The 24,483-nt window shown below is 57.5% G+C and overlaps 2 protein-coding genes and 1 long non-coding RNA gene across 10 annotated transcripts in view; 2 read left to right on the top strand and 1 right to left on the bottom strand.

Annotated features, from left to right (window-relative positions):
* CYTH3 (cytohesin 3) overlaps positions 1-16,546 on the top strand; it is a 101,691-nt gene extending 85,145 nt beyond the window's left edge. For 3 of the 5 annotated variants that reach the window (XR_014840066.1, XR_014840064.1, XR_014840065.1), the window contains exons 6-13: positions 7,143-7,223; positions 8,061-8,173; positions 8,255-8,403; positions 8,546-9,072; positions 13,075-13,151; positions 13,228-13,299; positions 13,380-13,534; positions 13,629-16,546. Coding sequence is in view for 2 of the 5 variants with exons in the window: in XM_085016552.1 (XP_084872678.1) it covers positions 7,143-7,223; positions 8,061-8,173; positions 8,255-8,403; positions 8,546-8,657; positions 13,075-13,151; positions 13,228-13,299; positions 13,380-13,534; positions 13,629-13,701 (832 nt within the window). In the remaining 3 variants the exon portion in view is untranslated. The remainder of the gene's footprint in view (positions 1-7,142; positions 7,224-8,060; positions 8,174-8,254; positions 8,404-8,545; positions 9,073-13,074; positions 13,152-13,227; positions 13,300-13,379; positions 13,535-13,628) is intronic. The other 2 variants (XM_085016552.1, XM_021086079.2) reach the window with 1 other exon arrangement.
* Positions 1-24,483, top strand: part of EIF2AK1 (eukaryotic translation initiation factor 2 alpha kinase 1) — a 293,498-nt gene that overhangs the window by 169,668 nt on the left and 99,347 nt on the right. The window lies entirely within an intron of this gene.
* Positions 16,755-24,483, bottom strand: part of LOC100515534 (ubiquitin carboxyl-terminal hydrolase 42) — a 65,855-nt gene continuing 58,126 nt past the window's right edge. For all 4 annotated transcript variants that reach the window (XR_014840052.1, XR_002342221.2, XR_014840051.1 and 1 more), the window contains 4 exons: positions 22,545-24,068; positions 20,674-20,975; positions 18,770-18,813; positions 16,755-17,767 (listed from right to left, as the gene is read on the bottom strand). This is a non-coding gene — a long non-coding RNA (ubiquitin carboxyl-terminal hydrolase 42). The remainder of the gene's footprint in view (positions 17,768-18,769; positions 18,814-20,673; positions 20,976-22,544; positions 24,069-24,483) is intronic.

The following is a 24,483-nucleotide window of genomic DNA, read 5'->3' on the forward strand; positions in this document are numbered from 1 at the left end:
ATACAGACACACACATCTACTATTTATTTATTTAATTTTTTTGTCTTTTTGCTATTTCTTGGGCCGCTCCTGCGGCATATGGAGGTTCCCAGGCTAGGGGTCCAATCGGAGCTGTAGCCACCGGCCTACACCAGAGCCACGGCAACGCAGGATCCGAGCCACGTCTGCAACCTACACCACAGCTCACAGCAACGCCGGATCGTTAACCCACTGAGTAAGGGCAGGGACCGAACCCGCAACCTCATGGTTCCTAGTCAGATTCGTTAACCACTGCGCCACGACGGGAACTCCACATCTACTTTTTAGATTCTTCTCCCTTCAGGGTTCTTACAAAGCAAGGTATTAGTTTTGTAAACAGGGTGCGGCCCGTCAGATTTACTTTCTCAAGCGTCTCCAGTTAAAAGTCCATTTACGCCGCTTTGCAGAGCGCCGGGCAGGGGTCCTCGGTTGCCACACTCCCCGAGTGCCGCTCGGGGAACAGACAGCGGTGTCGCTAACACAAGCCCCGCAGTTGCCAACCAGGGTGGTTTCTGTTTCATTAAAAATACTTAGAGTGCTTCCGGGCCAGGGGTCAAATTGGAGCTGCAGCTGCCGTCCTCTGCCACAGGCACAGCAGTGCAGGATCTGCTCTGGATCCTGAACCGACTAAGCAAGGCCAGGGATCCACCCGTCTCCTTTGGACACCAGTCGGGTTAGTGACCGCTGAGCCACAACAGGACCTCCAAAGAGGAATTCTGGAAGTGAAAGTGCATAGTGGCATGTTCTCTCCTTTTTCACCCAGGATAAAGCTGTTTTTTTCAGAGGTTACTAATTGACAGAACTTGTCACCTGTTATATCCAAGATATGTTTTGACGTTTCTACGTCTGGTTCATCATCTTCATAATTTTCACGTGTCCATAAACTCATAGCTTCATCGTCATAGTGGTCAGGAGAAGAGAAACCATCTATTCTAACCGCTCCATTTTTACTAAATGGTAATCTGAAGCATTAAAACATGAAAGTATTAGATACAAAGACAAAAGTCCAGGTTTTTTAAGTTCAAAATTTGTAATTTTTATGTTACATTATAGATATATAAATTATAATTTAAAAACATGAAAATATGGTAGTCCTTTATATATACAAAATTTATTAATTTAACCAATTAAAAAAAACTTAGTGTTCCCATTGTGGCTTAACAGAAACAAGCCCAGCTAGTTAGTATCCATGGAGATGCAGGTTCGATCCCTGGCCTCGCTCAGTGGGTTAAGGGTCTGGTGTTGCCGTGAGCTGTGGGGTAGGTCACACATGTAGCTTGGCTCCTGTGTTGCTGTGGCTACAGCGCAGGCTAGCAGCTGTAGCTCCAGTTCAGCCCCTAGCCTGGGAACTTCCATATGCCATGGGTGCAGCCCTAAAAAAGCAAAAACAAAACAAAACAAAACAAACAGCAACAAAAACCTTGATCAAAAATGAAAAACAGCACACTTCCCAATGCCTTCTGTGAAGTCAGTGCTACCTGATACCCAAAACCAAACAGAGACATCACAGTAATAAAAGATAGCCACAGACCAATATCTCTTAGGACTACAGAAGCAAAAATCCTTAACTTAATACTGGCAGATCACATCCAGCAACACAGAGCCGGGATTATTCACCAGTATATTGACCCTTGATCAACACAGGTTTGAACTATACACGGATTCTCCTCAGTGCTAAGTACTACGTTTTTCCCGGTCCGTAGTTGGTTAAATGTGCAGACGCAGAACCGTGGAGATGGAGGAGCCCCTAGAGGGCTGTGTGAGATACACACAGACTTTCAGTGGTGAAGGGTCAGTGCCCCCACCCCCCCCACATGGGTCAAGGGTCAGCTGTATTTGCATTATTGGAATGCACAGTTGGTGCAACCTACACAGATCAGCTAAAGTGATGACGCTGTATCCACAGACTAAAGAGCAAAACCAACAGGTCATCCCAATAGATTGAGGAAGGTCCTATGACAAAATTCACTGCTTCGCGGTAAAAACACTTAAACTAGGAAAAGAAGGGCACGTGGTCAGCATGATGGGAGGGGAGGGCGCCTGTGAAAAGCCCGCAGCTTGATGCTTTCCCTTTGAGATGAAGGCTGTGACAGGGATGACTCCTGTTGCCAAAGCTTTCTGTTCACTTCTGGCCAACACAGTTGGGCAAGAAAATGAAATTAAAGACGTCTAGTTTGGAAAGGAAGAAATAAAACCATCTCGGAGTTCCCGTTGTGGCTCAGCGGTAACAAACCCGACTAGGATCCTTGAGGACGCAGGTTCGATCCCTGGCCTCGCTCAGTGGGTCGAGGATCTGGCGTTACTGTGAGCCACGGTGTAGGTCGCAGTCATGGCTCCGGTCCCAAGTTGGTGTGGCTGTGGTGTAGGCTGGTGGCTGTAGCTCCAGTTAGACCCCGAGCCGTGAACTTCCACATGCCACGAGTGTCGTCCTAAAAATCGAAGGAAGGAAGAAAGGAAGGAAGGAAGGAAAGAAAGGATGGAGAGAGGAAGGAAAGAAAAAGAAAAGGACTCTTTTTGTAGATAACATAATCTGGTGTATAGAAAATCCTGCGAAATCACTATGAAACTGTTAGAACTGATAATTTCAGTAAGATGGCAGAATTCAAGATCAATATGCAAATTCACTCATGTCTATACAGTCAGCAATGAAAATGCTAAAAAGGAAAAGCCCCATTTACAGTAGCATTAACAAGGATAAAAATACCAGAGTCACTGATGGCTGCTCGGTGGCTTAAGGGTCTGACATTGTCATGACTGTAGCTCCAGTTTAATCCCTGGCCCAGGAACTTCACATACCCAAGGTGTGGCAAAAAAAAAAAAAAAAAAGCAAAAGAATACCTAGGAATAAATTTTAACAACAAACTTTTTTACTTTGAAAACCATAACATACTGTTTAAAAAATAAATAAAAAGACCCAAATAAATGGAAAGACAGCCCATGTTCATGGATTGGAAGATTTAATATTGCAGAAATGACAGTACCCTCCACAGTGGTAAACGGGTTTAACATACTCCCTACCAAAATCTGAGCTAACTTCTTTGTAGACGTTGACAAGCCCCTCCTACAATTCACACAGAAATTTAAGGGAGCCGGAATGGCCACAACAGTTTTGGAAAAAGAAGAACAACCTCAGAAAACTTATACTTCTTAGTTTAAAGACAGGCTAAAGCTACACTGATTAAGACAGTGTGACGTTGGCATGAGAACAGATGTACAGGTGGTGGAATAGAGCTGAGAACTGAGAAATAAACACTCAATGTTTACCATCAGATGAGGTGCCAAGACAGTACAGTGTGGGAAAGAATTACCTTTGCAGCAGATGGTGCTGGGACCCCTGGATGTCCACGTGCAGAGGTGCGAAAAGCAAAATGGATCAAAGCCCTAAATGTGAGCACCACAAGTATAACATGCTTAGAAAACGACAAAGGGCGTCATTAAGGAAGTGAGAAGACGGCCCACAGAATAGGAGAAAATATTTGCAGGTCATATGTAAGTCTGATAAGGACTCGTTTCTAGAACATGAAAAGAATTTCTACAGACCGGTCGCAAAAAAGACAGATAATTAGGAAGTGGGCAAAGGACCTGAATAGACATCTCTCCAAAGAGGGTTTCCATACATCGGCGTATGGTGAGGCCGAAATACACACACGTAGGATGCTAAGCACCACTAGTCAGCAGGAAACGACACATCAAAACCATAGCCAGGAGTTCCCGTCATGGCTCCGTGGTGAATGAATCTGACTAGGAACCATGAGGTTGCGGGCTCGATCCCTGGCCTTGCTTAGTGGGTTAAGGATCCAGCGTTGCTGTGAGCTGTGGTGTAGGTTGCAGATGTGGCTCGGATCCCACGTTGTTCTGGCTCTGGCCCTGGCATGGGCTGGTGGCTACAGCTCCGATGAGACCCCTAGCCTGGGAGCCTCCATATGTTGCGGGTGCGGCCCTAAAAGGACAAAAAAAAAAAAAAAAAAAAAAAAAGATAAAAGAAAAAAGTGAAGTATTGATATGTGCTGCAACATGAATTTCAAACATTAAAAACATTATTTGAGAGTCCCCATGGTGGTTCAGCGGGTTAAGAACCCAGCGCAGTCTCTGAGAGAACGCTGGTTCGATCCCTGGCCTCACCCAGTGGGTTAAGGATCCGGCATTGCCGTGGCTGTGGTGTAGGCTGGCAGCTGCAGCTCCTATTTGGCCCCTAGCCCAGGAACGTCCTTATGCTGTAGGCGCAACTGTAAGAATAGGAAACAAAAAACCACGATGATGGCAAAAGAGGCCACAGCAGGCCACAGGTTGTACTGCCCCATTTTCTGTGACGTGCTCAGAACAGGCGCACTTCCAGAGCCAGAGAAGGCAGAGCGGTGGCCTGGCGCTGGGGAGCGCGGGGATTGGGAGATGCTGCCTGCGTGAGGGGAGCTCTTTTGGGGTCCCGAATCTGATCCAGAATTGCTCGCCATGATGGCCGCACAGGTGTGGGGCCTGCTAAATATACAAAACCCGTGGAATTGTGTGCTTGAAACAGGTGAATGCTCTAGAATGCAAGTTGTGTTTCAACAAAGCTTATTTAAAAAAAAAAAAGAACGGAAGGGTCCCCCGGGTGTTCCAACACCAAAGCTTAACAGGACAGCGTGCCAGGAGGGTCCGCGTGATTGGCTGTCACCCTCTGGCGGGGGTGGGACAGTGGAGATTGTTGACACCACAGCATCCGTACCCCGTGCAGACCGAGTCCAAAAGCAGGACGTCCTGACCCCGTGCCAGGCGCTGTTGTAGGCACTTGGGTGGTGTTGGCGCCTCTGCTCATGGAACTGTTCTGGAGCAATACAGACAGTGTGCCACCCGCAGATTAAATAAGAAAACCCTGTCATTTGTCAGAAGGTGATCGGGGCAAAGGGACGGTGGCGGGGGCGTTGGCGGAGCTGGGGAGCGGGCTTGCAGCAGTTGTGACGGGCTGGTCATTTGTGTGAGGCTGCAGGGGCAGGCGGGGGAGCGGTGTCCAGGGTGGGGAGGGACATGGGGGCGAGGGGGGCTCTCGGGGGAGGGAGGACGTGGACTGATGGCTCCTGCAGCACATGGTCCACGGCGCAGGGTGAACAGAGCAGCACAGTGGTCTCGGGGGCCGGAGAGGGTGGCTCCAGCCAGGCTGGTGGCCGCCAGGAGGCGAAAGGCGCTCGGACTCTGGGTCTGGGGTCTAGGTGAGCCGAGGGAAGTTCTGGCAGGTTGGGGGCGGTGGTGAGAGGCTCAAGGCCTTGGAATCGCCTGGAAGGTGGATCTGCAGGCAGCAGAGACAGGAAGCTGGGGGGCAGCGGGTCCGAGGGGCAGCCAGCCAGGCTGGTGGGCTTGCGAGACCTAGTGGCCGTGCAGGTGGAGCACTTGGGGTGAGGTGTGGCTGCAGACGGAGCCCTGGTTGGGCACATGGGCGGCGAGGACCTGGAGGGGGAAGGGCTGGGGCAGGGGGTTCACAGCAGCGGGACCAGAGCAGCCTGTGAGCCCCGAGCCACTCCTTTCCGGGTGGGGCGTGACGGACGACCTCCATGCACCCCAGGGCCTCGGAGTCCTCCCAGCCCAGCTCCCTGCGATGGGACCAGCCGCCTGGGGACTGCAGTGCTTTGCCCTCAGCGCCAACTTCAGAACAGCCCACTGCGCTGGGTCACCAGGCTGCCCTTGCCACGCACATCTGTAACCTGGTCCACCAGGTCACCGCCACCCCCACCCCCAGTGTTCCCTCTGCCAACCTCGCTCCGCCTTTTCAGCAGGACATGAGCTGATGGACACGGTGTGGGACAAACCAGGGCCCAAGGCACCGCACCGTCGTTCCAGCGGGCTGTGTGCTCGCTGTTCCCCGGGAGGGACTTCTGCACAGACAGGGCTGGAGCCCTCTGACAGCGGCCTGACGCCTGCCACCAGCTCAACCCAAGGGTGGGGGTGCAGGGGGAGGCGAGGTTGGAGCACCCACTTGGTGCAGGGGCGTCTTGCCACCTCCAGTTCTGTCATCAGCCCTCGGGGTGGGTGACCTCCCTGATGTCTGCTCCTGTGGAGGTGAGCACGCTTGTCTTCAGGTGAGGCCTGCTCTGCCCTCCAGGTCAGTCCCCAGGGCCTGTGGGAGCAGCTTGGAGTTAAAATTCCAGTGAGTTGAGTTGTCGCTGTTGTGTCATTTCAGTTTTGTTGTCACAAATTTTGACCCTTTTTACTGAATCCTCACACTCAGTTTAGTTTTTAAAAGCTCGTTGTTGGAGTTCCCATTGTGGCTCAGTGGGTAACGAATCCAACCAGGAACCATGAGGTTGTGGGTTCGATTCCTGGCCTTGCCCAGTGGGTCGGGGATCCAGTGTTGCCGTGAGCTGTGGTGTAGATCACAGATGTGGCTCGGATCCCGCATTGCTGTGGCTGGGGTGTAGATTGCAGCTGTAGCTCTGATTCAACCCCTGGCCTGGGAACCTCCGTATGCCGCAGGTGTGGCCCTAGAAAAAGACCAAAAGACAAAAAAAAAAAAAAAAAGCTAGTTGTTAGTATAAGGCATCACTTCTCTTCCAAACGTTCCTCTCTGAGCCCCATACTCTCTGGCTTCCCAACTGGGCGAGCTGCTTCCCCTTCTGAGCTTCCTGACCCACCTGCGAGGTGGGGATGAGCTTGGCGCCTGCCCTGTGATGATTTCGAAGGTCGAGGCTGTGCACCAAGCAGCTGGGTTGGTGCCTCACAGCTCAACTCGGGGTGGTGAGGGGTTCGGAACTCCTCTGGCCGCTGGGCTCTAATTTGGGGTCTTACTCTGGCTCCACCGGTTGCGAAGTACTCTTAGTATCTTGCCTTAGTATCTTTGCGCTAAGGCTGAAAACAAACACAGAATGAACAAGGCCTGAGGTTTGAGTCATACATTAAAAACCAGGAAAACTTGCTTTAGGAATTGTCTTTTAAAATGATGGGCGCAGGGAATGATACAGCACAGGAACTGTATCTAGTCACTCGTGCTGGAACATGATGGAGGGTAATATGAGAGAAAGAATGTATATACAGATATATATGCTGACTGGGTCCCTTTGCTGTGTAGCAGAAACTGACAACATTGTAACACATCGCTAACGTCAAAAATTGAAGTAACACGCGGTGAGGCTGTGCAATACATTTTTTTTTCCTAGGGATGAATTTAATATTAAAGTTCTTCAGGCGTTCGTGGAGCTCCATGAGTTTGCCGATCTCAACCTCGTCCAAGCCTTAAGGTGAGTGTTTCATCACGTGCTGGGAGGACCCGCCAGGGAACCGGGGTGCGGCCGGCCGGGCCTCTGCGGGAGCATCTGCTGCCCCACATAGAAGTCAGGCCACGGGTGCCCTGTGGCCGCTGGTCCTGCGTAGAGTTCGTAGTTGCTTTGGGGTCTTAGACGTTTCATGATACTTGGCAGTTGTGCGTGAGCTGCCTCCCCACTCTGCACGGGCTCTCGGTGCTGCCCCGGCACCGGCCCCCTGAACCCCACATTCGGTCTGGAACACCAGCCGCGCATGCGCCCGGGAGGGTGCGGGTTTCCTGCGGTCAGAGGCCGCTCTGGTCCCGGTGTGTCGGCAGCATTGTCCGGCCCTGGTCGGCCCTTCTCCTCTGCGCTCTGCCCCAGCCTCCGGTTCCTGGCACCGGGGGAGGTGGCAGACTGACCTCGTCGCCCTGTGCTCAGCGTGGCGGCCCCGGCCCAGCAAGGCGCGGATGACTGACGGGTCGGCGTACCGCAGCCGGGGTGGAGGCGCTCTAGATGCAGTTTTTTGCAAACAGTGTCTCAGGGACGTGCAGGCCTGGAGAGCCTGGGGGTTCCGTTCCGGTCACCCACCTGCCTCTGGCCCAGAGCCGCGGGGGTTCCGCCACGCTGCTGCAGGTGGCGGGTGAAGCGCAGATGGGCCCTGCCCTCGCCCCGCTGCCTTCCCTCGGCCGCCCGCGGGTCTGCCTGGCGCCCGGCAGGGGGAGCGCGCGGTGCTCTCGGGGCGGCGGGGGGACCCCGAGGCGCCCGGCCTCCCTCCCGCCGGGCGGGGGCGGGGGGCGGCGGCGCCACCTCCTGGCTCGCGTTTCCCCGCAGGCAGTTCCTGTGGAGCTTCAGACTCCCCGGCGAGGCGCAGAAAATCGACCGCATGATGGAGGCGTTCGCGTCCCGCTACTGCCTCTGCAACCCGGGCGTCTTCCAGTCCACAGGTCGGTGCGGGGGGCCGGGGGGTTGGCGCCCAGGGCACCCTTCCGGGCGCGGCTGACGCCCCTCTGCCTGACTCCTTCCAGACACGTGCTACGTGCTGTCCTTCGCCATCATCATGCTCAACACCAGCCTGCACAACCACAACGTGCGCGACAAGCCCACGGCCGAGCGCTTTGTCACCATGAACCGCGGCATCAACGAGGGCGGGGACCTCCCCGAGGAGCTGCTGCGGGTGAGGCCCCGACCCCCGCGCCCCCCCGCCCGCCCTGGCAGCGGCAGCCTCTGCCCGCGGCGCCAGCTCCTGGCCCCCGCGCGTCCTGAGCGGGTCCCCCCCACCCCGGCCTCCGCCCACCGGGCGCCTTCCCTCCTCGCAGAACCTGTACGAGAGCATCAAGAACGAGCCGTTCAAGATCCCGGAGGACGACGGCAACGACCTGACGCACACGTTCTTCAACCCCGACCGGGAGGGCTGGCTCCTGAAGCTGGGTGAGCGGCGCCGGCGGGACCCGAGCCGTGGCCCCTGCGCCCGCGGCAGCAGCCCCCGCGCGGTGCCTTCCGAGCGCCTCCCCGACCAAAGGCGGAGCATCCCAGGCCCCGCCCGCCGCTGCCGCCCGGTCCCTGCGCGGCCACCGAGGCCATCCTGCCGTGTCCGCAGAGTAGCGCCCGGCTGCACGCAATGCACGTCCCAGAAAACGGCCCCCTTAGCGTCCGGATCAGCCCGAGGCAGTTTTCTGTACAAGCGCAGGCGCCTCGACCTCCGCGAACCTGCGGCCTCGCTTGGTTTGGTGTGGCTGATTTTTGATGCGTGGTTTAAATGTGCCTTCTTGTTGTTTTCCTTCTGCCTGTGGCTCCCACCTTTCTGTTCTGTGACGGGCTGTCCCTGCTTGTTCTGCGTTAGGAGGTACGTACCCAGTGGCTTCCTGCCCCTCTACCAGCTGCTCCTTCCTCTCGCTTTCTCTCCCTGTCCGTCTGTGTGAAGCTCTGGCTCGGCTGCCATCCACCCGGCCCTCGTGGCTTCCAGCGTGCTGGGGTCAGCTCCTCCTCCGCTGCAAGGCCAGCCCGGGCTGGATGGGGAGTGAGGACCCGGAGGCGTTGTGGGACACCCCCAGGGAGCAGGCTAGCCCCTGATGTCCCTTGGGTCTGAGCGGTAAGACACCTGACAGCCAGCTCCACCGCTGCAGCGTCGCCGTCCTGCTGGCCAGGCAGTGCACGTGGGATGCCTGTGCAGAGCCCAGAAACCTTTGAAGGGCTTCCACCACTGACGAAAAAGTAGGGTGCCCTTTCTATTTGGGGGCAGTTTTAGGAATTGGTAGTGGTTTTTACTGGTGGGGGTGGGATTTCTGCTTTCCTGCGACATCAGAGCCTGAGAGATCTGACAGCTGCGGGTCACCCGGGCACCTTGCAGGCGGATCAAAGACACAGGCCTGTGGGAGTTGTGGAGGTTCTGTCTCTGAGAGAGGATAACCACGCGGCAGGTATAGGGGTGTGCAGCGAGGCGAGGCTCTTCTGAGTTAGGGTCTTCCTCTGACCTTTTTCTGGCTCTCCCCAAAAATGTGGAACCCGGGAGTTCCCGTCGTGGCTCAGTGGTTAATGAATCCGACTAGGGACCATGAGGTTGCGGGTTCCATCGCTGGCCTCACTCCGTGGGTTAAGGATCCGGCGTTGCCGTGAGCTGTGGTGTAGGTCGCAGACGCGGCTCGGATCCCGCGTGGCTGTGGCTGTGGCTGTGGCGTAGGCCAGCGGCTACAGCTCCGATTCGACCTCTAGCCTGGGAGCCTCCACATGCTGCGGGCGCGGCCCTAAAAAGATAAAAGACCAGAAAGAAGAAATCTGGAACCATAGCCCTGGACGTGAATGCCTGAGTAACCTCCCAGACACTGCAGGTCTGCATCCTCGTCCAGCCTGTGGCCCCGGGGTGAGGGTGCGAGCAATGTGCCCAGAAGAGCAATGGCCCCTTCCCATTGCTGTGTCGCCAGCTGGCGCCCTTTGTGGTGACAGCACAAGCCTGCCTGGCAGCTAGTGTGCCCTCAGTGCCAGCAGGGATGCGGCAGGCTCTAAATATGTGAAACAGAGGCACAGGGCTTGTTTCCAGCCTGTTTTCTGGTTGAGCAGACAAGCGGGCCACAGCGTCGGAGCACAGAGCGCTGTCGGGAGCTGGGGGCTGGTGGGGCCGAGTGGCCTGGGGTCTGCTGCTCCCTCGGCCTCACGCTCCCGTCTGAAGGGAAGGCGTGGTGCGGCTGACCTCGTTAGGGCCACAGAGCCAGTGATGGTGCAGTGAGAGCTGTTAGGGCCCTGAGGTTGCAGTCTAGACACTCGTCAGGCTGCTCAGGAGGGTCCCTGGGCGTCGGTCCAAGGGCCGTGGAGGCGGCACAGGAGAGGGAAGCTGACGTGGAGGGGGTGTTGGGTTGGTCCCGGGTTCGGCACCTGGACAGGGGGCGGACATGTGACCCCGGGCCCCCCAACAGGGCGCACCGCCTGGACACGGGCAGAGGAGCCAGAATGGTGGCCACGCACGGGCTCGGATCGGAGCCCAGGCCACAGCATGACCTTGCTTGGTTGTTGCTCAGCATGAATTTAGTCCTGGGGTGGAAGGCACTTCACAGAGCGGGTGCTGCTGCTTCTCGGCAGCTCGGTAGACTCATGAGGCCACTGTGCTTGGAGAGTTTGGGGGCCGTGTGTGCAGACAGGAGCGAGGTCAGAGCCGGGCTGTGGAGGAGGGACCCCGGCTGCAGGTGAGCAGCCAGGCCGCGCCGTGTGCAGGGCGTCTGCCTGGTCACAGCTATGAAAGCAGCGGGTCGTTTACAGAGAGAAAGTGGGTGCCTGCATGGTCAGAAGACATCAGGCTTCTTCCCGCAGGCATGGGTGTGTGTGTGTCCCCGGGCCCTAAAGCCCAGCCACGAACACGTGTACGAGCAGAGTCTCCCAGCAGCGAAACCTGCGGGGGCTCGGAGACCAAGGGCATCGCCCTGGCCCTGCCAGGCCGGCCACCGCCTGCCCTGAAAGGGCGCGGGGGCGGGGGAAGCTCAGGCCATCCCGGATGTCACAGCTCCGTCTCAGTGCCTGGGGCCCCAGCCTGCAAGGCTTTCTCCCTTGTGTCCAGAACCGGACCAAGGATTGTGCTTCTGCCACGCTGCCACTGCACTTGGGAGCAGTGAGGCAGGAGCCTCGGTGCAAAGAGCCAAGAGGCCTTCCTGGCAGCTGGTGATGCAGGATCAGTAACAGATAGGGGCCCCGGGGGTGACAGCACACGCAGGTACCTCATGACCCACGTGGACAGATGGCCAGTCCAGGGCTCCTGGAAGATTCTGAGAACCTTCTTGTGGGGCTTAGTGGTGAGAAGTTCCCAGGAGGAGCCTGGCCGGGGGCTGGCGAGTCAAGCCGGCGAGTCCAGGGCGCCGATTGAGGGTTTGGGTCTTAGGCTGAGAGCAGTGGGAGCCGTGGGGGCTTCAGGCTTGAGAGTGGGGTCAATTTCTTTTTTCCATAGAGGCCCCGGGCTGCTGTCTGGGGGCAGCTGGAAAAAGGCCTGGCCTGGTGGCTGACTCCTTCATGGCCTCAGGCTTGGGCAGGTGCCGCCTGCCCTCCCTGGAGGGCTTGGGGCTGAGGCACGTGCCCCGCAGTTCTCCTGGGCTCCCTCCCCGTGCACTTGGGGCTGCTCCATGCCCGGCCCAGTGCTGGGTCGTAGAGGCCCCGGCCGGTGGGGAGCAGGAGCCCAGCCCGGGGTCAGGAAGACGGGCTGTGGGATGGAGACCTTGGGGAGACGGAGGCCTGAGGGGGGCTCAGAGTCCTAGGGGATCTTGGGAGGGGCGTGGGTAGTGAAGTGGGGGAGCTGGGTTGTGTGGGTGGGGGCCTTCCTTCATGGCCTGGCTGAGATCACTGTCCCCTGCCCACCCCGCCCTCCGCAGCCTGGCCTGCTTGTGGCAGATGTCTCGTCAGTGACACAGGGATGAAGACCCCTCCAGTGGCAGTGAATCCCCAGCGGGGGCTCCCTCCGTGCAGCGGGGTGTTCTCGTGTCTCCTCCTCCCAGACCTCTGAGAGCCTCGGCCCCCAAGGCTGACCTTCATGTCCCCCCCATGTCCCTGTCCTGGTTCCCCAAGCGCACCTCGAAGTAGGGAGCAGGTCTGTGTCCTCGGCCCCGAGGGTCCTGCCTGCCCGCCCGGCACAGAGGAAGGGGGGCTGGACGCTGGGGCGCCGCTTACCTCGTGCCATTGATCCGGGCATCTGTCGGCAGGCGGGTTTTGTCTTTTAATTGCTGTTAATTTTTGTTTTTAAACCTCACGTTAGGAGCAAGGACTAGAAATTGAAGCCAGTTTGTTTCTGCCGAATATCTAAGGGTAAAAGATTTTCCTTTCCATGGTGTAAGGAGAGTAGCTGCAGATGAGCCGTGTGTGTGTCTGTGTGAGTGTGTGTGTGTTGTCTGTGTGTGTCCTAGATCTTGTTAAGAGATTAATTCAACCTAATAGTCCCCTGGGCCCAGGAGTCATGGATTTTGATGGATCCCAGGGCCACCCCAAGCCCTCAGTAATGCGAGATTAAGCCCTGGGCAGACCTGCAGCCGCGCTGACTTCATCCTGTGGTCATTTCCATGTGGGGAAGTGAAGGCCATTCATCTGGACCAACTGCAGGAGGCAGATCCGGGAAGCCTTGGGTCTGCTGGGCGCCGCGCAGGCGGTGGGGTGCATGCGGGCGGCAGCCAGGTGCCCCTTGTCCCCGGGTGGGCAGGGGGGCGAGGCCGCACAGCCTGGCCGGCATCCGGCTGACAAGGTGGGGCCGAGTGTCTGGCGCTTTCGCGAGGAAGGACACTGCACCCCCAGCTCGGCCCCAGGGGCGTTCCTGAGAAGAGCACTAGCTTGGGGAGGCCGGGCACCAGCGCTGCGCTGACTCACGGGGTCCCCCTGCTTTTAGGGGGGCGCGTGAAGACCTGGAAGCGGCGCTGGTTCATCCTCACGGACAACTGCCTCTATTACTTCGAATACACGACGGTAAGTGCCTGCGGCCGCTTCCCCGCCTCCGGGCTTGGGGCGCCGGCGCGGCTGGCTGAGCGCCTTTGTCCCCCAGGATAAGGAGCCCCGGGGCATCATCCCGCTGGAGAACCTGAGCATCAGGGAGGTGGACGACCCCCGGAAACCCGTAAGCCGCCCGCCCCCGCCCCCACCCCGCCCCGCTGGGACCCTCCGCGGCGGCCCGGTGACGCCGTCTGTCTCCTGCAGAACTGCTTCGAGCTTTACAACCCGAGCCACAAAGGGCAGGTGATCAAAGCCTGCAAGACGGAGGCCGACGGCCGGGTGGTGGAGGGCAACCACGTGGTGTACCGCATCTCGGCGCCCAGCCCCGAGGAGAAGGACGAGTGGATGAAGTCCATCAGGTGCGGCCCGGGGCGGCCGGGCGGCGGGGCGGCCGGACCGCGGGCCCCGGGCCCCGGGCGCCGCCTCACGCGCTTCCCGTTCCTCTGTCCCCAGAGCCAGTATCAGTAGGGATCCTTTCTATGACATGCTGGCCACGAGGAAAAGGAGGATTGCCAATAAGAAGTAGCGCTGGCCTGGCCCCAGCAGGTAATCGGAGAGCCAGACCCCACCGCACAGCGGGCCGGGCGCCTCCCGCCACACCCCGGACCCGCGCCCGCCGCCCTGCCGCCCCGCGGACGGCGGCCCCCGCTGCTCTCGAGGGTCCTGGCGCCTCGTGTCGTCCCTTCTGCCGACCGCCCAGCGCTCCCCCGCAGCGGAAGGTGCCCGAGCGCGTCCTTCTCCAAGTTTCGTCCAGCGGCCGCCCCGGTGGTTCCGCCCGAGCATCCGCGCGGCAGAGGCAGGGCCGCACGTGCTCCTTCGCGGCGTGTCTGTTGTTCCGAAAGCCGCTGTTTTGTATCATAACAGGAAAGGAAAAGCAACCACTTTTTTATTGAGTTTTTTTTTTTTCTCAGATATATGGTATTATAGCTTTTATATGCCTTTTTATATTCTGAAATTATAATGAAAGACCCTTTCTAACAGTAGTATTTTTAGAATGGCAGCTATAAATTTAACTCCTGGACACAAGTATATACTGTGCACTGAGAACAAGCTACATAGCCGCGTATGCAGCCCGTGGTGGGGGCCGCTAGGCTGGGGGCGCCCTGGGGGACCTCCTGGCGGAGGGAGGCGAGGCAGCGCTAAGGCCAGGCACTGGGCAGGGCTGCAGGTGTCCCGTCCTCTGGGACCCTTCCGCTCAGACGGTGTGGTCCCAGTGACACTCTCTAAAGAGGCAAATGATCACGTTGCAGCTTCGGCCTTTTATCTTGTAACCGCTGAATCCACCGCAGCCCCGACGTCTGTGTCGAACCACAGGGAACTGCTCGCGTCTGTGTCCGACGCCCCGGAAGAGCAGGGCCGTGTGGGTCCCTGAACTGGTTCGGGCGCGCCGTGGCCACTGTCCTCACTGTTTAAAACCTGTTGGCGAAACAAACGCTTGTAAGAATGTGACCACATTTCTTACTGTGATGAGTAGACGCACAGGTGAGGGGAGGTGATGGATCTGACTCTGTTTTCAGAGATTGACTCTCCCGTCACGAGGAGGGCGAGACCAGGCCGGGCACTTAGGCTTTTCTGTAAATAGTTTCAAACTCCACATGCGCCCTGGTGGTGGGACTGGCGAAGCGCCGCGGCCGGGTAGGGGCGGGTGGCACTGACCGAAGGACAGGTGCTCAGCCCGCGTGGGGGGAGCAGCCTGGAGTGTGGCCCCGGCACGTCGCCCAGCTGGCCCGGGTGTACAGGTGGGCGGGCGAGAGGCGGTGTGCTGGGCCATTCGGGGAGGGGTGGGTGACAGCTTTTTATTGGGAGCTTTATTTCTGCTGCCGGGACCCCCTCTTGCGCTTGTGGGCCCTTCCGGTGGCGGGTCTCTTCTCCACAGGACCTCCTTCCCTTCCCCTCCCCCACGCGGGCACACCTCAGTTTGCACACCTGCGAGGTCATCCCCTGGAAGCCAGGTCCGCACAGCCCTCGGTCTGTCCGCACTCACACGGAAGTCTAAAGAGCAGAGGGGACCGTTGCTGAGAGCTGCCGCCACGCTGGGGCTGAGCGGCTGTGGGCCCCCGGCCTGGCCTCGTGCGGCTGACCTGGCCGTAGCTTTAAGTCACAGTAGACTCGGGGCGGGGGTGGGGGGGGGGACGGACCACTCTCCAACATGCATCAAACTGATCTTTTCCGGTCGTTCCCAAGCTCTTAGCCGTTGCTACTGTACTGATACCTCACATTGGAAACTCTGGCTTTGAGAAAGACAGGTCGGCAGGTGTCAGAACTCGGGCTGCGTCAACGGATGCTGGCCAGACCGCAGGCCACCCTGCCGGTGGCGACCCCTCGGGCTGGCCCCGCCCCCGGCACTGGGGGTGGCCCTGGCGCCAGCTAGATGGGTGTTTTGCGGGAAGCACCTTCTCGCCTTTGTCTGACCCAGGTAGGACCCGGGGGATGCTGGGCTTTCTGTCTTGCAGGTTTGCCCCAGGGTGGGGTTGGGAGAAGTGAGTTAAACCCCCCCCCGCCCCGTGAGAAATCTGACCCGAGGGGAGCTTCCCAGAAAGACGCAGACGACTGCGTGCTCAGGATCTTTGTTGTCACTTGCCATCGGAGTGTTGGTGACATCCTAATTCCAGGTTCTGTGGCGACAGTGTTAACCTGAGAGGCCTAAGCTGTCACCTGCCGGGGCAGGGCTGTGTGGGCGGGTCGTGGCCAGCGGCCGCCCACCCGGACCTCACCGAGCTGGCCTGTCCTCCTCCTCCCCCGCGCCGGTCTGCACTCAGTGCTTGAATGACCTGCCCCCGCTCTGGCCAAAGAGTTTTCCTCCAGAGACCAGGGGCAGGAGGCGGGGAAGGGGGTCCCTGCCCGGGAGACCCGGCTTCCAGGGCCCGCCCGCCCGCCACCCTTAACCCAAGGTTTACTTGGCCGACCCTGGACCCAGACAAGCCAGTGTCGTCAGGATGTGGAACATATTTGAGCAGTTTAATGTGGTACCAAACGGAGTCCGAACAGGAGCTGTTCATGGGTGAAGCAGCATTTAATGCTGCATATAAAGCAATGCATATTTTTCGAGTTAAAATGCATATATCTACATAGATGTGCTTTGCTAAGAAGTTAGGTCTGTTGTAGACCAGAAACCACACATTGTGATTTCTTGTTTTATTTTTTTCTTAGAGAACATTTCTATTGACAGTAAATATAGTTAATATGTAAATAATGTACATATAGATTGATTTCTGGAGTGCTTGTTCTTCATTGTATAGACTCCCACAAGGCGCATGAAGAAATAGCCTATATTGACATTTTGCTGTAAAGTGAGCAGTAACGTTGCAGGGTGTGTGGCTGTCAGACTGCAAATAGTGTGTTCATTAAATAAAAACACGCTGTTAAAACAACACGGCCTATGACTGGCTTCTTTAAAATAAGGAGACTCCCCGCACCCGTCTGGGGTCTGTCTGTACCTCCAGTCTGGGGCCGAGAGCCCGTGGCTTGTGCCCTGGAGATGTTGAGACAGTGAACGCAGAGGAAGAAGCCCATGAGCAGCGTCGGTGAGTAAATGGGGAAAAGAGCGGGAAAAAATAAATGAAAAAGACACAAAAAAGGTTTAATTTGCTGCCATTTATATACTATATAAATTTTCCATGCTGTATATTTACAGTGGGGCAAGTGCTTTTTTAATCTTTAAAAAAACAAAGATCAAACTTCTTTAGACATCTCTGAACAACACAAACTGTATAAACCATACAGATTATTCAGATACGAACTGTATCAAATACAGTTTTCCCCACTCCATCTCCTGATGCAGGACCAGTGAATTATAAGTGTATCACAGTTTGATAGCATATCCATATTAAAAATAAAATCACAGTATGATTTTGTCTGTAACTAGAAACTTTAAGGGACCAAGCCGACAACTCAGACTCCAATATCATAGTCAAGACAAGAGACACTGTATAAAAAAGTTAGGTAATAAAAACATACTGTAGGCCTTACAAATAATGTTTGGATTATACATTCATAATGTAAATACGCATCATAACTGGTAAATTGATTGGAATAGTTCCACGAAGTTCAAAAACAGAACTTGTCTATAAAATACATCTTCAAATCTTGAATACAACTAAAATATGAAGCAAATTAGTTTCTAGTATCAGACATTACAGAAAACAGACTGCTCTCAAAAGTCTCATTGAGAGCGTGTGAATCTTTAAATAAGTTTTTAAATTAAATATACACACTGTCAGTTTGTACTTTTAATAATTCCATGGTGTCCCGGCTGGTCTTGCACCGGCTAGCTAACTCGGAGGAGCGTTACATGGAATACGAGTGATCAACCTGAGTCTGTGATTAAGCAGCATTTGAGATGTTCTAGTCCAGGGCGTTATTTCAATGTGATTTATATACACAGTATTTTACAGTGGTCAGCAGTTGTAGAAAGTGTTCGTCCATTTGGAATAAGGGTAATTAAGAAAAGGTAAAAACTAAAAAAAAAAGTCCTCCATGGTAAAATCTGTACAGTATTTACTAAAGAAGCACCACGCAGATTTGAACAAAGTTATTTTCTCTATTTATAATTTAAGCTGGGTTGGGGATGGCTTCTGTTGAACACGTTGAATCTGAAAGACAGCAGGCAACAGGCGTTAGTTAGTCGGCCAGAGGCAGGAAGTTGGAACAAAGGGCCCAGGGAGGTCCCCCCCACCCCCACCCCGGCACCCACCCGGGGCGGGGGGTGCTGGGGGGGGCACTCCTCTTCCTTAGGCAACCGCCCTCCTGAAGGGCAGGCCAGGAACCAGGCGGTTCTAAACGCAGGAGCCCAGGCAGCTGGTGCCGCTCCCTCGAGGAGGGCGCCACCTGCTGGGCGCGGGTCCCGCCCGCCGGGCCCCCGCCGCGCTCGTCCCGCCCTCTCCTCATTCCTGACTCGGGCGTAGACCTGGCCCAGAGCACGCACAGGCCACGCGCGTGAATCAGCTGCGAATTAATCTGCAGACGGTTCCGGACATCCATTTAACCCCCCCTTTGCTGAAGTTACCCGTCTGGACGAAACTGCCTTCCCAGAGCCCAGGGGCTGGCTGGCCGCCCCCGCGCCCCAGCACGTCAGGGCTCAAGCCACCAGGTCCTGCCTCCCAGGGCCGCCGAATGAAACCAGTGGAAAATGACACCCCACGCCTGATGTGCTCCCCCAAAGCGCCCGAACCTCAAAGCCAAGTCCTAGTTGTCTGAAGCAGGCCTGAGATCTAGCGAGGCTAGGGCTCCAGGCTGGGCACTGTACCCGCAGCTGGGGGAGGCTGGGGGTGCCCAGAGCTCAAGGACGGGTGGGCAGGGGAGGGATCTCCTCGCTCAGGCCAACTGGGAGCTGCGTCTGGGTTGAGGCGATGGCTTCTCCAGCTTTCAAATGTTTACCAAGTGACTGTTGATTCTGAAGCTTCAACCTTCCCTCCTTTTCTTACCAGGAGGAGGGAAGGGAGCGACTGAGTTCAGGGACCCAACCCTCTCCCCCGCCCGGGTAGCGGCTCCGTCTCCCTCTGCTCCCAGCGCCGCCCGCGGCCCAGCGCTCCTCTCTGGGGCCCCCTGGTGGCTCCCCGAACGACTAGGCAAACAGACGTAGGCCGACAGCTTACCGTAACTAGTGAATTCTTTGCTTTGAGGCCAAGTTTTCAATCACCTAAAAAGCAAAGATTGGGAAACAGATTTTAATGATGGTTTTACAATACGTTTAGGGCCTATGCTCTGTGTGCATTAGGTAATCACACTTAGGACCAGTTCTCAGTAGCTCGTTGCCTGAAATCAGTCCTACATGAGGAGGAGCACGGATGAGCTGCAGCTCTGAGTTTTACTGAAAACAGTTCATGTGATGCCTGAGGGCCGCATCCCCACGGAAACAGCCCACTCTCACCCCAGCAGAAGGCATTTGGGCGTCAGGCAAGAACAGCTCTTAGGCCAAAGACACTGAGTTCAAAGGTGCCAGAGAACAGGAGTCTGAAAGAGGTAAATGGTCAAGGGACCAGGACAGCAGACACACAGGCAGGCAGAGTTCCGTCCTCCGCCCCCCCCAGAGATGCTCGGCCTGGGGGCCCTCGGTCAGCTCACAGCACAGGTGCCATCACGTCCAGGACAGGAACAGGGCCACCACCTGACCGCAGACACGCAGCCGGACTACCAAGTGTCCGCTGCTGGGGTTCGCCTGCCACTCTCCCTCCCCTGGGGCCGGCTCTGTGGGCGAGCTGGTGGCCTCAAGCGGTGCTCCTTGCAGGAGACCCGCAGGGGGAAGGGATGATTCTGGCCAAAGCGCAGAATCCCTGCAGGCCCACTGCGCACACAGAGCCCTCGCTGCTTCACCCCAGAGGCCAGGCCCCTCCCCCAAATCACTGAGCCGTTCGTGGGAACCAGTGTGCAAAGGCAACAGTGCGCAGAAAACACACAGCACGCAGCCTCTCAGCTTCCTTTTCCTGCTCGACTCTTCCCACTGGCTCCCAATGCCGCCAGCAGGGCCCCCCCACCAGGACACCCACCCTGCACGCTCTGCTCCTCTCACACCAGTGTGCTGCGGGCCACCTGTGCCTCCAGCGACAATCGAGTGACTGTGGCCGAGGGGCGGGCCTGCCCCCTGAACACCTGGTGCCTCACCCAGGTCCCTCACAGAGGGGAACCTGGGGACCTTGGGCATCCAGGGCTAGGTCAAGGTCCCGAGGGTGCACCCCAGCGTCAGGGCGGGGGTCGGCAAACCCATCCCCGGACGACTCCGACGCTGGCACAGGGGCCGGGCGGGCCGAGCTCCAGCAGCTCTACTGACGGTTCAGTTTCAGGTGAAAGGAGACCTTCTCTGTACTTTTCCAGCCTCACGGGTGGGCTACGCAAGGGTGGGCTACGCAAGGGCGGCCACAGGCTGCAGTCTGCTGACCCCCGTTCTTGGGTCCCACCCCCAAGGCCCGGACACATCCTCCCTGTCCCCCTCCCCCACCCATCCTTCCAGGGTCAAGGGTCACTGGATCAGCCAAGAAAGTTGGGAGGTGGGGGGGGCACTGCTTTAAGTGCACAGGGGAGAAAAAACTAGGAAATTACGAAGGAAGACAATGCTTCGCAAAGCAGACAAGAACCCCGGATGCCAGCGGCCTGTGCTGACCCAGCGCTTGGAGCCCAGGCCCCATGGCACAGTTGCCTGGCCTGGCAGGAGGCCCACCGTGGCCGCCCAGGGAGCTGGCCACCCAACTGTGACCATGGGTTCTACGCAGATGCTGGAGGCGCAAGGATTCGGGAGAGAAGGAACGTAACCACAGAAACATTTCTATCAAAAATGACTTAAAACCAAAAGTTCTGGTCCACAGATGCCCAGAGCCACAAAATCCAGAGGTTCCCTGCCAGAGGATCTGCTGGGCCCAGCTGCACGGAACGCAGGGGCACGTGAACCAGCCCGACGGCCCGGGCGGGCGCGCCGGGCAGGGGCCCTAGGTCTCTTCCGCCCCCTGAGCCGCCTGCGCCTTCTCCAAAGAGTTTCTAGCTCCTGCCTGCAAGGGTGCCCGCTTACCCTGGCCACACTCAGACAGATGACACCTGTCAGCCCTGCTTTCCATCCGTAAATGTTTTGTTTTCTCGCGGAAAGGTCCAGCCCCTTCCAGAGGCAGGCCGTCCGGGAGCGGAAAGGCGCCGGCCGCCCTCCGGAACCGGTCCACAGTCTGGCAGCTGGCGGCCTTGGGCAGGGGCGCGTCCGCAGCTCTGACAAAGTCCGCCGATTTCCGTGAGTGTCTCTTCTTCTTCTTCTTCTTCTTCTTGTGTCTGTGGAGGTCGGCCTCAGAATGTGCTCCCGAGAGGTCGGAATCCGGCTGGTGCCTGCGGGAGAGGAAGCCAGAGCTCAAGCCCCAAGAGCGACAGACCTCCTCGCAGAGACCCGACGGCTCCGGCTCTGAGCCGGACCCGCCCCCGAGTTCGTCCTTGGGCCACCCAGGGGACGCGCGCGCCCCCAAATGCGTTGTTTCCCCTGCCAGCATTTCTCCAAGGCTGGGGCCACACATGTGCCCACGTCCACCTTGCCCCCCGCCGCCCTCAGCTTTGTCAGGAGGTGAGCGAGCTGTGGGCAAACCACCCCAGGGAGTATTTGGCCGCCTCTTCCCGGGGCCAGCGGCCGAGAAGGAGGGTTTCTGCCAGGTGTCGTCTCAGGCACAGAGGGAAAGAGAGCTCTGGTGTCCGCTTCCCTCACCACTTACCCACGGCCTCTGCTAACCTCCTCCAGGGGCGCCGTGCAGCGCGCTCGGCCATCTCTTCATGGAGAAGGGGGTTTCAAGACCACTAAGGACCAACTCAACTTTTTTTTTTTTTTTTTTTGCTTTTTAGGGCCACACCCGGGGCATGTGGAGGTTCCCAGGCTAGGGGTTGAATTGGAGCGATAGCTGCTGGCCTACACCACAGGCACAGCAACACGGGATCCGAGCCGCATCTGCAACCTACACCACAGCTCATGGCAACGCCAGATCCTTAATCCACTGAGCGAGGCCAGGGACTGAGCCCATAACCTCCTGGTTCCTAGGTGGGTTCGTTTCCACTGAACCACAATGAGAAGTCCCAATTTAACTTTTTAAAAAACAAACTTCCCAATTAGATTTCAAACAGCAATGGAGACCAGAAAAGAGACAAAGGCAACAGACGGCGTGTCCCAGCCCTCTGGGCCACAGGCATGTTCTCAAGGGGGTAGCGTCCCGTTTTCTGCCACCTGCCAGTCACTGAAATATTAACAGACGTCAAGATACACCTACATCTGTGAACAAAAATATCAACAATTGTGAAGTCAGAAAATCCCAAGTTTTACTCACAGAACAGTGCGCACTTACTCCTGAAAGTTACAAAGTACTAACTGGAAACAGCAGTATCATTTTGAAAAATGAGGTTTCCAGGCTTTTTACAACACCGTGAAATAAGACACCGTTTAAAACAGCTAAGGTTGGAGTTCCCGACACAGCTCTGTGGTTAACAAATCTGACTAGGAACCATGAGGTTGTGGGTTCGATCCCTGGCCTCGATCAGTGGGTTAAGGATGCAGTGTTGCGGTGAGCTGTGGTGCGCAGTCGCAGACGCGGCTCGGATCTGGCATTGCTCTGGCTCTGGCTCTGGCGTAGGCAGGTGGCTACAGCTCTGATTGGACTCCTAGCCTGGGAACCTCCATATGCCAAGGGAGCATTCAGAAACGGCAAAAAGACAACAAACAAAAAACCACAACAGAGCTAAGGGGCGAAGTGGGAAAAGAAAATAAAGCTAAGTTCTAGGAACCTATGATGGGAGTGAAATCCAGAACGCGCAGGGAGGAAAGCTAGGACTCAGAGTAACAAGCACGACACCCCTTTCCCTGCTTGTCACCAAGCCAGGAAGAGCCGGCGCCACCGGCAGCACGCGCACGCGCACTCTCACCTGGAATCCCGGTCTCGGTGTTTGTCTTTGGATTTCTTTTTCTTCTTTGACTTCTTGTGCTTCTTCACTTTAGGTTCTTCCAAAGGGCCCTTCTGGAAGCTTCTCCAGGCCTTCTTTTCCACGTGCCCGTCAGCGTTTTCCAGGCTCTCGTATCTCCGTTTCCGTGACTTGACATTTTCATGTTCATGGAACCGACCGGCGAGGTGACAGCCACTGTCCTCGGCTCCAAGGGCGGCCTTCTCGGGGCCGAACCTCTCTGGGTGCGGGTGCGGGTGCGGGTGGGGGGGCGGGGGCGGGGGCAGGGCGTGGGAGGGGCCCGCCCGGGGCCCGGGGAAGCGGTGCCGCTCCTTGTCCTTGGCGGCCAGCTCGTAGCCCTTCCTGCTCCGGTAGTGGTCCTTGTAGGGCCGGCTGCCGTAGGGCCCCGCGCGCTCGTACTCGCGGTCGGCGTGGAAAGGCTTCCAGTCGCGCAGCTCCCGCGCCGGGTACGGGGCGTACCTGTCGTGGTGGTGCCGGCACTTGGCCCAGCGCGTCCGGTCGGGGTAGTACTTCTCCCGGGCCCAGGCGTGCTCGCTCTCGGCGTGGTGGTACCGGCCCCACTCCTGCTCGGAGCCGCCCCTGCTGCGGGAGTGGTGGTGGCCGTAGCGGGCCAGGCTGAGCCGCTCGCCGCCGTGCGCGGGGTGGTGCGGGGCCGGGCCGCAGGGGTCGGGCCGGGGCCGCTCGGGCCGCTCGGGCCGCTCGGGCCGGGGCCGCTTGCGGCGATGCTGCTCCTCCGTCCTGCTCCTGCTGCCCCGCGCGCGCTCGCCGCTGGACGAGCGGTCTCTGCGGCTGCGATAATGGCCCCGGTCGACTTTTCTGAGGCTGCTGATTTTCTCCGGAACCGGAGCCGGAACCGGCGACGGAGCCTGCGCCTTCGGGCTGGCCGCGCTCTCCGCTGCTCGGTCCCCGCCGCTCTGCTCGGGGCCCGCCTCCGCGAGGTGCTCTGCCCGCGGGTCTGAGGGCTGCGGAGGCGGAGGCGGCGCCTCGCCCGCGGGCAGCCCGGCGCTTGCAGGCGCCTCGGCGGCCGCGCCCCCCTCTCGGCTGAGAGCCGACAGCTCGGGCTCCCGGGGGTCCTCGGACCGCTCCGAGGGGCTGGGGCTCAACCTCCCCGCCGCTTCCGCAGCTGCCGAGTCCGGCGGTCGCTCTGTCACCAGCCCTTCGGCGTCCCGGGAAGGTTTGCTGGGACCGTGCGTGGAGGAGCTCGCAGGGTCAGCGAGCTGAGCGCGCGCATCGTCCCCGCCGGGGCTCTTGCTGACGGTGCAAAGGCTGCTGCTGCTGCTCGGCAAAGGCGCCTCGGGCTTTGCCGCACTGTTTTCAGAGGCTTCTTTGGTAGAGTTGATGCTGGGCTCCGACGGCGGCGAAGCCTTCTTCGACGTGCTGCTAAGACTCGCCACGGTCTCGGGGTTCTCCGGGGCATCCGGGGCAGGGCTACCAGCCGCCAGCTCGGCGGCGGGCTCCTCCGCAGGGCTCTCCTCCGCCCCCGGCGAACTGCAGCCCCAGCAAAAGAGAAAAATCAACCCTTTACCGCTTGGCTCTCTGGGTTTTTGTCAATGGCTTACAAACACTTCAGATCATTTACTAAACACTGTACGGCGTTACCATATCAAATTTAAACCTAATACTGGACTTACCATTTTTGCAAACTTCAAAATTTCTCATTAAATAAAAATACCAAAAACTCACATCGAGTCTATTCCATTTTTCAGCAATAGTAATTCTGTAGTTCTAAGCGCCTTCTGTTTTCAGATCTACTTCTTTTTGGGGCGTGGCGGGGGGGGGGGTGATGAAGGAGAAAAAGAGTAGCTTTACCGCCTTGCCAGGCAAAGTGGGACACAGCAGGCTCATGGCTTCAGTTGTTAACTTCTTCTTAATAACTAAGTCTGAACCATCAAAGAGTCAAACA

Source organism: Sus scrofa, chromosome 3 (genome assembly GCF_054392235.1).
Source record: "Sus scrofa isolate SSC_HxYL_T2T_F1_AM1 chromosome 3, Sscrofa_HxYL_maternal_Yorkshire_Landrace_v2.0, whole genome shotgun sequence".
In the NCBI taxonomy this organism is placed as follows: Eukaryota; Metazoa; Chordata; class Mammalia; order Artiodactyla; family Suidae; genus Sus; species Sus scrofa.